This window comes from Alnus glutinosa, chromosome 13 (assembly GCF_958979055.1).
Source record: "Alnus glutinosa chromosome 13, dhAlnGlut1.1, whole genome shotgun sequence".
Classification (NCBI taxonomy): domain Eukaryota; kingdom Viridiplantae; phylum Streptophyta; class Magnoliopsida; order Fagales; family Betulaceae; genus Alnus; species Alnus glutinosa.
This window is the reverse complement of record NC_084898.1, coordinates 20,592,799-20,606,127: the sequence shown is the minus strand read 5'-3', so window position 1 is coordinate 20,606,127 and position 13,329 is coordinate 20,592,799. Positions and strand designations below refer to the sequence as shown.

Here is a 13,329-nt window from a genome sequence, read left to right as displayed (position 1 = left end):
TTTTAGTTGTGACATTATATAAAAATGAAAATAGTTGCTAGCGTTGTTCGGGTACAATGGTATTGCTCTGTTCACGTGAACGACATGCTTTATGGGCAAAGACGAATTTAAGGGGCAGATACAGTTGTATAGGCCTTGCCTCCTCTCCTGAAATTTAATTTTTTTTTTTTTTTTTTTTTTTTTTAAAAAAAAAAAAGAAAGGGTAAAAAATTAAAATTTAGTCTATTGGCCCTTACTAACAAGTCTGTTTTTAAATACCATAAAATGCTTTGACTTTTATCGCTTGACACCAAATATTATTTTTCAGATTAGATGGTCAAAGACTCAATTCAACAAGTGTTTTATAAGTATTTGGAAAAATTTCACTTAACCATTTTGAATTGTCTTCGCTCTTGTTATTACTCCACTAAACTTCAAAAACTCTAAATTTAGTATCTCTGTCTTTCAGTTTTTTTTTTTTTATTATTTTTTATTATTTATTTATTTTTTTCAATTTCACCCATCGGTTAAGATTTTTCATTAAATCCTATCAAAATTTCAAAAATCTCCATTTTTTTTTCAAATATTTAGACGGTATTTTTGAAAATTCTTTTAAATTCTAACCAACGCCTAAATCTTTGCATTTTTTTTCTTTTTTTTTTTCCCCTAAAAATAAGGATTGTAGTTTGAGAATTTTGATATCACTTCGTTAAGATTTAACTGAAAATTGTAATGGATGGGTAAAATTGAAGAAAAAGAAAAATAAAAATAAATACACTAAATTGAGAGTTTTTAAAGTTTAGAAGGATAATTGTAAATGTAATGAAGTTTAGATGGGTTAATGAAGTTTCTCTATGTATTTTGTGTGTCGAATTATTTGTTAGCAAGTTTTTTTTTTTTTTTTCAGCAAAAAAAGTAAAAAACAATTATAAAAAAAATATAAACAAACAAGCCCTCATATATCTTAATGATAGTTTGTCGGTTGGAGAAAAAAAAAATTAATATGCAAAGAGATGAACAGTTGTTTTTCTTAATCTTCGGTCGTGGACATGGTTTTATTTATTTATTATTGCAAATCTAGAGATTGTTTGAGGGGCATGACTCTGAAGTTGACAAATAAAAAGGTTGATTGTAAAGTCGGATGAAGAGCCAACTTTATTCATCCTACAAAAGAATGCTTAGGGAGAGAGAGAGTGCTTATGTAAGAAATAAATATAAGATTCTTATTTGGGCAGTGTTTAGATCGGAATAGGATTACCTCGATTTCAAATGAAATGAATGCTATTTATTTTATGATTATGATTAAAGTTAATACGTCTAATGATGTACATGATTTCACATTATTTAAAATTTTAAAAAATATATTAATATTGATTTCATATACACCGTTAAATACTAGAAAAGATCTAAATGCTAATCTTGATTCTTGATTGAGAAGCTCCAAACAAATTGCAATGTACAATACAAAATCTAACGGCTATCGTTTGTTTGCCAAACATTATGAAACAAACAAATAATTATATACTTGCAAGAAAATAATAATAAAAAGTTAATAATAATAATAAGAGTAAATGTCTAATAAATCCCTGAGTCAATGTGCGATTTGAAATCAAATTTTCACTGTTTAAAAATCAAATTTTGTGGCTTTAGTTTATCACGGATTTGAAATTAACCATTCTGTAATTTTTCCATCCATTTTCCAACCGTCCGTTAAGGTGAGTCATTGTTGATACATGTAGGCATTGACACATTAGGTAAAATGACGTCGTTTTAAATATTTCAAAATTTCAATTTTATTTAATATTGAAAAATAGGGGGGTGGTTGCAAGTGACAACCACCCCCTTGGGGAGGGGGTGGCCTGTGAGCCACCATTAGAGGTGGCCAATGCCACCTTCGGGGTGGCTTGCTGCCTCCCCATGTTTCGGGGGTGGCCTGCTTGCCAACCCAAAGGCTAAGGGTGGCGCGCTAGCCACCCTAGAGGTAGCCGGCGCCACCTCAACTTTAGGTGTGGCTCACCACCAACCCCTTACTCTAGGGTGGCTCCCATATGGGGTTGGGGCCACCCCCGTCCCCAAGGGGGTTAGTGGCTACCCCCCAAATTAAAGTTTTTAAATTTATAAAACGACTTTACTTGATATGTCAGCGCCTACGTGGATAAACAGTGACTCACCCTAACAGATGTTAGAAAAATGTATGGAAAAATCACGGAAGGGCTAATTTCAAATGCATGACAAATTTAAGCAGTAAAATTTGTTTTTTAAACAGTAAGAAATTGATTTCAAATCGCGCGTCAACTTATAAATTTATTAGGAAAAATGTTAGATTTACAACATCATTACAACAAGTGCACAACAACCCCTCACATGAGGGTGAACCTCACACATTGGAGCTCACCCTCATATAAAGGGTTGTTGTGCATTTGTTGTGATGGTGTAGTGCAAGAATCAAATCCCATTTATTAGATTATTTATTCTACTAATAATTACAAGCCTCCAACCCCGTAAGATGCACACGTGTATGTGGCCTCCACACGACTTTCCAGAATCCACCTTTCTAATTGGGATTCTCTCTGGTTGACTTTCGGGTAATTTTCTCTCGCGCCAAACATCCCCGGTCTTCGTTTTCTATTCAATTTTCTCAAATAAATTTCCTTATGTCCATCTTTAATTCCCTTTTCAAGAAATTGGTTTTCGAGTTTGCTGTTGATTTGATTATTTACACCCCAAAATTGCCGACTTTTGGGAATTGTTTCATAGTCTTTTATTTATTAATTTTTTATTTTTTCGCCGTGCCATTATATTGACGATGATTTTTTCATGTGAATTCTCTAAGATGCTTGATTTTTGCTTGAATTTGTATGAATTGGTTTATTGTGTACTGCATGAGCTTTTGATTTCCAACTTTGTCGTTCATTTTCTTTAGTTTTTTAATCCTATTGATATTCTGTATCTCACAGTCTGAGTTTTTTTTTTTTTTTTTTGAAGTAAGAGTACAGCTGTCATTAAAACAAGCCAAGACCCAAAGGTCCAATTACATTGGTAAGGAATACCATGACTCCCCAAACATAAAATCAGAACTAATTTCTGATTTGGGAGCAAACTACCTAAAAAAACACTCAAAGATTACAAGAACCAACATTGGAAGCCCCTCTAAACAAATAATCACCACTACTAAAATAATAGAGGGCTGATCCACTCTATAAAAGCGAATAAGTCTACTAATATCCAAGCATCTACAAGGCAGCCTGCAGATCTTAACTAACAAAGAAACAAAAAAACTACATCTAAAAAACAAAAACCAAAACAAAACCAACTTAAAAACCACCGAACAGAGACCGGGAGGCGAGAGCCTCCAGCAAGAACCACTAGAACCTCCGAACAATCCAACAGCTGCAGTCAACAACAACCAAACAAAAACAAAGAAAACACAACTGCAAATGCTCTGGCCGACCATATTCCCCACTTCCCCCTTTTGACTCGATGGATTAGACGCTAATCCCGAATCTGAACCGGAAATTTGGGCGCTTTTCGGGTGAGGCCGGACGTGTCGAGCGAGGAAAGGATCGGGTTACCAGAGAAAAAGATCCGCCCAAAACCGAGCCCCTACGCGCCCAAAACTGCCGTTCTAGTAGAAACCCTAAACCGTCGCTACTACAATCAACCACAAAAACTGAACGAAAACAACCCCATCGTGGCCATCGACCTGCAACGCCGTCACAAAGACTCCTGTAAGACATCGGCTCCAACGTGGCATTCCAATCCAGCATCACCACTTCAGAAACACCTATGCGAAGCCCAAAAACCCCCAGCACCACGAATCAGACCGTAGCCCAAAGAAGAGAACCAAAACTTGGAAACGGGGAAAATCATCTGCTGTTACACTCCAGAAATCGAAAGAAAAACAAAAAAAAACCACTTCTCCATCCCAAAAAGGATGAGAACAAAACCACCTCTCCATCCTGAAAAGGACGAGAAAACACCACCCCTTCACCTCTAAAGAGCTGGCAAAGCCCGAAGAGAGAAAGAAATTTATTGCTAAACAAAAACTACCACAAAACACTAGGGAGAAGGGAAGCGTAAAGGAACACGCTCAAAAAGATTTTTGCCTTCAAAGGAAAAAAAATCGCCTTCTAGGATATTTTTTCCCTTTACTTGTTATTTTATTATTTACTATCTCACAGTCTAAGTTGGTGTTGAGTTATACTTATTTCGATATTTTTTCTACATAATTCAGATTATTATATGCATGAAAATTTTCTCTTGGTCCTGAAAATCGCTTATTTCAAGCTTGTAATGATCGAGTTCTTACTATCAGAACTTCAGAGCCTTTCTGTTTCAGTCAATACTTGAGGATTTTGCATTCGTGGTGGTCTGTTTGCTGCAAAAGTTTTTGGTTGTATGGATATTGTGAATACTTCAGTGATTGGCACTCTTTCGTGCAAGATAGTTTTGCAAGCTTATGTTGTTTAACGTGAATACTTGACGATTAATTCATCCAAAATAAAATAAAATTGATAAGTACAGCAATTTTATAAAAAAGCACTGACAGACGCAGCCCAACTACAAAAAGTATACAAGAGCAACTCAAATTAGGGTTCATTCAATTGTGATTTTAAAAGCCACATCACATTAGAGAGGATAAGAGGGGAATAAGAGTCTTGCATATAGCATTACTCATATATGTGTCTGTGTTTTGAGTTTATATAGGTTATTTTGGATGGCTGAGACTTTTTATTATTTTCAAGGATTAGGATGTAGTTTTTATTAGATTTTCGAGGGTAGAAGAGTGCTTTAATTGTTGTAGCTAATTATTACTCAGTGATTTTGATCTTTATTACTCTCTTTTTAATCTCTAGCACAAACAGATCTATTTTCGAGGGTTTCTCCTACATTACATCCACACACACCCCTATTGAGTCTAGAACCCATGTCCTCAGCGTTCACCTTATTCTTACATGAAAAAGAGATGTTATTTGGGTTAAAGGTCATTGACACCAGAAAATATGTATGTTATTTTAAGTTGTACATCTACATGTCATTAGTATCTCATTGCGTTTGACAAATATATGGCTGTTTTTCTATGTAAGTATTCTGCACCCTGTTCTGTGTTGAAACATAAGTTGGTAGTTGGCCAAATCATAGTAATTTATTGATGGAGGCATTGAGCTGTTTGATTAGTAAGTCATTGGATACAGAGCTTCAAGAATTTTCTGAGATTGTGATAACCATAATGGTGATATTGTTCCCTTTTGGAAACTTTATGAAACAATTATTCTTATTATTATGAGTTTTGAGCTGTGTCCAGCGTGAAGGTAGACAGGGAGAAATAATCAGGTTTTTAAATAACTCTTGTCTTTTTTTCTTTTTCTTCTTCTTCTTCTTCTTCTTCTTTTTTATTTTTATTTTTTATTTTTTATTTTATTTTATCTGGCTAGCAGAACTCAGGTGTTTGTTGCTTCCAAGTTTGCTGGTTTATGAATCTCTGTTACAAGAAGTTGTACTGGTTTGTGTCATTGACATACCATTCCGAAACCTATGAATTGGACAAAATGTATTAAAATGGAATTTGTTTAGCCCAATTCATGTGCTTGGAGCAAGAAAAAAAAAAGGTGAATTCAAATTCACCCATGAATTGAATTGAATAGAATTAGAATTTTTGTGAACTGGTCAAATTCAATTCAAATCTAATTTGAGAAGAAGAATCAAACATTACTGCTTTCATATTGAGGATAGCAATTAGTCTTTAATGATATTTTTAACTTCATTATTTTTTCATGTTAGTGTAACCGGTAACGTCTTCTTCTGTAATTTATATAGCATTGAACTTAGTTGTGTCAATTTTGTGCTTGACCTGCAAAGTTTTTGTTGTTTCAAAAGTAATTTTTCACTGTAACTTTTTAGGTAGCACCCAGAAGTCCATTTTTGCTAACTACATTGCTATCCTTTTTGTCATATTTCATCTTCTTTGCAGGTAAATTGCTTCGTAAGAGGAGTAGATGGCTTTTTTGTTTAAGGGGATGAAAGAGGAGGCATCTGAATGCCCCTTTGATGCAAAGGACATTCAGAGATGTCCATTTTTGAGGAACATCAACAAACCCACTTGCTTTTCCTTCTCTTCAGCTAATTTCCTCATTCCTGTAAGTTCTATTTCTTTTCTCCTTTATTTCGCTTTACCATTTGTTTAGTTTCTTCTTAATCTTTATTAATAGATGATGATTTATCAATATGCTTTGATATTGAGATTGACTGTGTTTTATTTTCTTCAGGCCCAATTTTGACATGGCGTTTAGCCTCTCTTTCATGGGAAGGATGGGGTTGTTCCACTCTCAGGGAGATCTAATGTTCATAGTGACATTCCAGAACCTGAGCCTTCACCTTGTTAGAAATAAGGAGAAGGAGATGGATGTCTGTAATGGAAGAGGGAGAGAACACAAAGGTAAACAAAGGACTACATCTTTACTGATTTCCTTACATGCTTGATTACAAACTAGTCTACTATATAGACTTAACAAAAAGGTAAAGACTAGAGTACAAAGAGATAAATTAAAGGTTAATAACATGGTGGTATGGGTTGAGGAATGGCTTGACCAGAGGGATGGCTTGCTGCTGCAATGGTGACTTGTGATTGTGGAAGACTTGTTGATGCAGAGATGGTGAGGTTGCTGCAGACTTGTTGATGCTGATGAGTGGTTAACTTGTTGCTGAGGTTTATCCTCTAATACACCTCAGTTCAACCCTTTAGCAACAAAAGCAGCCACCATAAGTTTGTCAGCATTTGGACTGGGAGGGCCATTTGGTTTTGTTAACTTCTCTGAGAAGTGGAAGAAGCAGAAGAAGTCTGAGCCGTCCAGCAAGAGGGAACCCTCTTCTGAGGTAGATTTACATCCTTTTGCCAAGGCTAACATTTTATTCTGAAAAAGGAAGTGATTTTGGGAAAAATTGCACAAGGGTTTGTTAACCAATGCATTGGTGCTTTGGGATAATAAAATCTGTTATGGGATTTCGAATATCCAGTTTAGGAAATTAATTCATAATTTCATCTTATACAGAAAATTGTTTGAGATATTGCATTAGTGTCATTCTATAAACCTCACTTGAAAATTGTGACGAGCATCAATGTAGAGGAAATAATTTGACAGGCAACGGTCCAATCCGGCAACTCACAGAAGAATATGTAAAAATGCTTAATGAATCATGCCCTATGCTCTCAATTTCAAATAAATAATTAATTACATGTTGCAAACCTGACCGAGACTTCTTTTTGTTTCTGATCAACCATGCAAAAAGGAAATGTATCAAAACACGAGGCACTGGGAAATGCTGGGTTAGAAACAAGAAACTGCCCAATTGGCAAGACCTACAGAGCAGTGAGCCGTGTTCTCCCTCTCGTGGCAACAGCTCCTCAGCCACCACCTAGTATGAAGTTTAGATGCCCTCCGGCTGTAGTTGCTGCAAGTAGGGCTGTAGTTGCTGCAAGTAGGTTATTATAGATTTTTTTTAGTTTAAATTTGTGTTTTTATTTTTATTTTTATAGACTTTATTATATAATGGGTCAAACGGGTCGTGTCGTGTCAACTTGTTATTTAACTGGATCGTGTTAGGGTTAAAGAGTCTAACCTTTTTAGTTAAACGGACCGTGTTAGGGTTGACCCTTAACGGGTTCACGGGTCAAACGAGTTGACTCGAACCCGACACGCGAACCCGTTTTGATAGCCCTGGTTGCAAGGGCTGCCCTGTGCAGGATTGCCCTTGTTAAAAATTTATGCCCTCAGCCTCTACCTGCTAAAACTCATCAATCTTGTGAATAATCTTTCTAGTGGGAGTTTGTTACGTGAATGATTTTACAAATACTTAGAGTCCGTTTGGGTTTGCGATTTCAAAAAGTGTGATTTAAAATCACGATTTTAAATTGTGCGATTTAAAAAAAATGATTTTTAAAAACGCAGTTAAGTGTTTGGCAAAATCGCAGTTTAGCATTTAAAATTGCAAATTAGCCTTTAAAATTCTGCGTTTTCAAAAAAGCATCATCTTACCTGCGATTTGAAATAGTAGATTTTCTGCGTTTTCAAATCGCATTTTTTAAAAACACAGTTCCCAAACGATTTATATTCTGGGATTTGGTTTAAAATCGCACTTATTGTCTACGAAATTGCAATCCCAAACGCACCCTTAATGAGATAATTTGTTAGGTTTTGAGGAAACCTATACTCTTTAGATTCGTTAAAAGGAACCTAAACATTTTCAAACACAAAGTTTGAGATTAATTTTTTGCATACCTTCTCATTATTTCATCATGCTTAAATAGAAAATATTACAACCGTAAAGGTGGAAATAAAAATAAATATGGTAATCAAATTATTTGATTTGATTACCGTCAATTACAATCAATCCTCTAAAAAATAATTATTCTATAAGGTAAGTATCAAATCATAACATATATTCTAACATAAAGAAAATATTCTACCATATTATATATTCTAATATTAATATTTGCTCCACGTAGAATTCCATTTTCATAATAATATTTATGTTATCAATATTTATTTATTTACTTTTTCCTTCTTGTGGGTAGCATATAATGCATGATCATTTCTCTTCTATGATTAACTTGGAGCCCTAACTATTCCTTAGAAAACTACTTTTGTTTTTATAATGTGACCTATGAGAATAATTACTTTTTCTCTTAACTATTTAGAATATAATAATTGTTTGGGGAGTTGTGAAAATTAGAACCACCGCCTAAAGAAAGGAAGAGCAAATGGCAAAGAGAAATGGACTGGTTACTCTCCTCGACCAACTATATGGTTGAGTTAGTTCCTGCTAAACAAAATGGTGCAAATGGCTTGACCCTGTTTTGCTAAATCAATCTAGAAAGAAATTGCTTCACCAAGGAAGAGTGGCACATCAAGTGTTCAAGGCTGCCAAATCAATCATAGAAAATGTCTTGCTTGAAATGCCCGTGCTGGCCATTATCCAAGATACTCATCCCAAGCTAATTAAACTCTCCCATTTAAAAGATTCTTAATTAATCTGCCTTTCTCAATTCTTGTAGGATGTTGGGCATTCAATTCTGGAAGCATATTCCCGTATTTTTGGAAACTTGGCCTATAGCATTTTGTCTAGGATAAGAGATAATTTGGAAGAAGATGGTTTGAGCACTCCAAATTCACCGGTGGTAATGCCTTACTTCTTTGGTATAAATCATTGCAAAACTTCAGCAGTTGGTATAGATTTAAGGCACTCGTTGATTAATCAGATGAACAAGGTGCATGGGCATTATTGTGACTCTAATTCAAGTAGTACTTGTGATTTGGGATCTTCATACAGTGAGGCCAAAGCAAGTTCTGTGGCTGCAATACCAAGTCATAATAGACTTTGTGCATCGACAAAGAGGCCTGTGTTAGCGTGTCTCCTAAAAATTCTCCTTGATAAACAAAAACAAAAAATGTATGGTCTTCAATAGCTTTTTTTTTTTTTTTTTTTGTAAAGATAATTTTGGTTTGCCTCTTAAAAAATGTGTAGTTGAGGTCATGGCAAACTTTAGATGTATTGCTTAGAAATATGTAGCAAAACATTAACCATAATTTTTCAATCGACAACGATTCCTACCAAAATCAAAACTAAGCTAAATTGATTTCAAATTCTTTAAGGTGCAACAATTCCCATAAAAATGGAATTTCAGGCAAGAATGAAATTCTAGAACGCTTGCAACTTGTACACAACTACTTCCAAGTGTAAGCTAGAAGCACTTTGCAATACAACATCTTTATTGAAGATAAGCATAAATTTGAAGTACATATATATATATATGGTTATGAATCACTGATAGAGCATTTCAAAACATGACTCAATAATTCTGTCAACAGCTCTAAAATAGATATGCCTCCAATTCTTGTTAATAATTAGGATCCCAAAGAAAACCCAAAATCCGAATGCATAAGAGACAGCAACAAATGCATAGAAGAATAAAGGGCTATCGATTATTCTAGTCTCTTCCTTTTCTTCCTCATGTCCAGGTTCAAGTTGGTTTGTAGTTGAACAGTTTCTCGGCAGAGGGTCTCCACATAGATCTGGATTTCCATCATAGCATTGCGACTCGAAAGTTGAGAACTGACGCTCAAATGGGACTCTTCCAGAAAGATTGTTATAGGCAACACTAAATACTGATAGAGAAGTCATTTCAACAAATTCAAAAGGGATTCTCCCACTCAACTTGTTGTGGGAAAGATCCAAGCTCTCTATGTTTTTCAAGTTTTGAAAAGAATTTGGAATGGAGCCTGTTAGAAAATTATTCGACAAGTTCAAGGACCGAAGCTGAGACAATTCTCCCATTTCAAAAGGAATGTTACCTGTCAATTGGTTTGATGACATGTCAATTATAGTCATCATTGAGAGTGGGATACCTTTGTAAGCATGTACCTCATGTTTTACTCGCAAGTCCGTTTTAATTTCGAATTTAGGCCTTAGTGCTGCTGGATGTGCCAGGGAAAACAGTGGACCCTTTTCCATGAAAGAGTTTGAGCCATTAGAGCTTGGAGAACTCTTCTTCCATAATGTAATGTTATCAAGGCAGGACGGAATACCTCCCGAAATATGATTATCAGAGATATCGAAAACTTGCAAACTTTCCATTTGACACATTCTTCGGAGTAGGTGACCTTCAAAGCGATTTCCACTTAAAAGAACTTGCACCAAGCGAGGATGATCATACAACAACTTTGGAATATTACCAGACAAGTTATTGTTTCGAATATCTAGGATTAGTAGAGAGGGGCTGTTTGATATTGCGGGTGAGATCATTCCTTGAAATTGATTGCCGCCGAGTTGCAAGCACTCCAATCTTTTCATGTTGGCGTCCCTTGGGAGCATTTCTCCTTCCAATGTATTGTTTGATAGATTTAGATATACCAGTCGGGTGCCATTTCTAGTCAAACTTTGCGGTATTGTCCCTGAGAGCTTATTATTAGAAAGGTCTAATGCTTCAAAAGATAGATTACCAAAAGACCAAGGAATGATGCCCTGTAATGCATTTGAGGACATGTCAACACTGTATAAGTGTGGAAGAAGATGTCCAATATTTTCGGGAAGAGAACCTTTGACATTATTATTTGACATGTCGAAGAATACAAGTGATGAAGTTCGATTAGCATGACAATCAAGAAAAAGAGAACCATCAATTTTGTTACTTCTCAATAATAAAACTCTGATACTCGTGTTGAATAGCAACTGACAAGGTATGCTTCCCTCTATTAAGTTGTGAGACAAGTCTAGCAAGTCCAAGGCAACTTGGGTGGTGATAAAGCTTGGGAGAACGTGACCATTCTTCTTGTTGAGGCTGCAATTCGCCAAGTTCAGATAAATTAGCTGAAAGGTTGGAACCCATGAGGGAGATTCGGTTTCAATTTCCAAATTGCAGTTGCTTGAAAGATCAAGGTATTGGAGACTTGAAGCATTGGCAAAAGTAGAAAATGATAAAACCCCATCTAATTGATTGGCCGAAACATAAAATGACTGAATCTTGCTTTGTTTGGAGAATAGTGATGGAGGTAGATTACCATGAAAGCGATTACTCGAAAGATCAAGGTATCGGAGACTTGAAGCATTGGCAAAAGTAGAAAATGATAAAACCCCATCTAATTGATTGTTCGAAGCTTGAAAATCCATAATCTTGCTTTGTTCGGAGAATATTGATGGAGGTAAACTACCATTAAGACGATTATTTGATAGACGAAGTGTTTCAAGGTTTCCAATCATCCCAAGACAAGAGGGAATAACGCCTTCCAGTTTATTATCCGTAAGATCCAAAGAATTTAGATATTTTAATCGCGTCAGTTCGCAAAAAGCTGCATCAAAGTGATCGAGTGTGAAGAATGAGTTCCAATGTAGGATATTATGTATATGCTTAGAAGGCATCAAAATAATGAACAACCTAATATTGAGGTTAGAAAATATTATGACTGATATATTATGAATTATGTGAAACTCTATGAAGGTAGGATTCTCTACAAGATCTCAAGGTATGAATTGAGAGTCATTTAGAATTTCAGGAATTAGCTAAAATGAATTGAGCAAATAAAATTAAATGAAGCTGAACAAATTATTATGGGATTAGAAAAGAAAAAAGAGGAAAGTAAGAGTTCTCACGTACCTTCAAGGCTTCCTCCAATTTGCATGTCAGACAGTGTTAGTTCTTCGAGTTCATCAAATAAGGTGAACAAGGTTACATTTGGATACCATGTACTTCTTGATGAAGCGTACGCCCCTCCCAAATCCATTCTCCAAACTCCTCCAGTAATATCATCACATTCAATTTCATTCGGTTCACAACAATCCCTTCCGTCCCAACGCCAAAGAAAAGAAGCAACTGTGGCGTTCTTGATCTCCAAGAGAGCTCTCGTCTGTTCTTTGGTGCATCCAGCTTTAACACAAGCCAAAGGGGATGAAGCGATGAAAGCCAAAGCCCAAACAAAAATGACATTTTTAGCAAAACAACAAGTCTCCATTTCTAAAGTGATTCTATTCTGATCGATGCAACTATGGAAACTGCCTTTATATAAAATGCAATATTGTTGGCAAGTCTTGAAAATATTAGTCCACGCGCGCATTTTGTGGGGAGCAGTAATGTGTATTGGAAATTGCTTGGAAATTAATTACAACATTTATGAACAACGTACGTAGTACTTTTGGTTTCCTTTTATTTTTCTTAGTTTTTCGAAATTGCAGCTGCTTCGTTTCTAAACTTGAAATTATGACGTACCGATCGAATACTCCAAACCAAGAAGCACGTATGTGTCTATGAAATTTATATATCTATGAATTGAAGCCAAATTTCTTCTCAATTCCAATTATCCATCTTCCTGTACGTTGACGTAAAAGCTCACATGCATCATTTCAAGACTTGAAAACAATGGTCGTCGTCGGGACTCGGGAGTGGGGACACTCCTTTCATGACTCCCGTGATTGATGCCGTGAATCCAGGAGAAATAATTATGGCCCATCACACTTAGCATGAAATAGGATTAGTAATTTAGTATGGCTAAAGCTTTTTGATCGAACGGAACAATATTTGATTGGTTAATGCATGGCTCCTTTAATTGAGTGTATGATTTTCTTTACGGAAAAGATATTAAATTGTTGGCAATTCTTTGAATAATCCAAGCGCAGAAAGCGCTCATTTTCTGGAGATCGAGCAGTGTGTGTATTGGAAATAGCTTCAAAATTACAACTACTTTTGGTTTCCCTTTTTTTTTTTTTTTCTTTTTTTTTTTTTCTTTTTTCTTTTTTCTTTTTTCTTTTTTCTTTTTTCTTTTCAAACTTCAAATTATCACCCAAGACCCCAAACCAAGAAGC

General features: G+C 35.4%; 1 protein-coding gene across 1 annotated transcript; it reads right to left on the bottom strand.

Annotated features, from left to right (window-relative positions):
* Positions 1-9,728: 9,728 nt before the first annotated feature.
* LOC133853786 (receptor-like protein 9b) lies at positions 9,729-12,622 on the bottom strand. The gene is made up of 2 exons (XM_062289813.1): positions 12,128-12,622; positions 9,729-11,822 (listed from the first exon to the last, which is right to left on the bottom strand). Exons 1-2 carry the CDS (start codon positions 12,582-12,584, stop codon positions 9,799-9,801), a joined length of 2,481 nt encoding a protein of 826 aa, XP_062145797.1. The 5' UTR covers positions 12,585-12,622; the 3' UTR covers positions 9,729-9,798.
* Positions 12,623-13,329: the final 707 nt, after the last annotated feature.

Coding starts and splice junctions, on each gene's coding strand:
- LOC133853786 (XM_062289813.1), bottom strand. CDS start 12,584: ATGCGCGCGTGGACTAATATTTTCAAGACTTGCCAACAATATTGCATT. Junction 11,823..12,127: donor AATTGGAGGAAGCCTTGAAG/GTACGTGAGAAC, acceptor ACTTTGATGCAG/CTTTTTGCGAACTGACGCGA.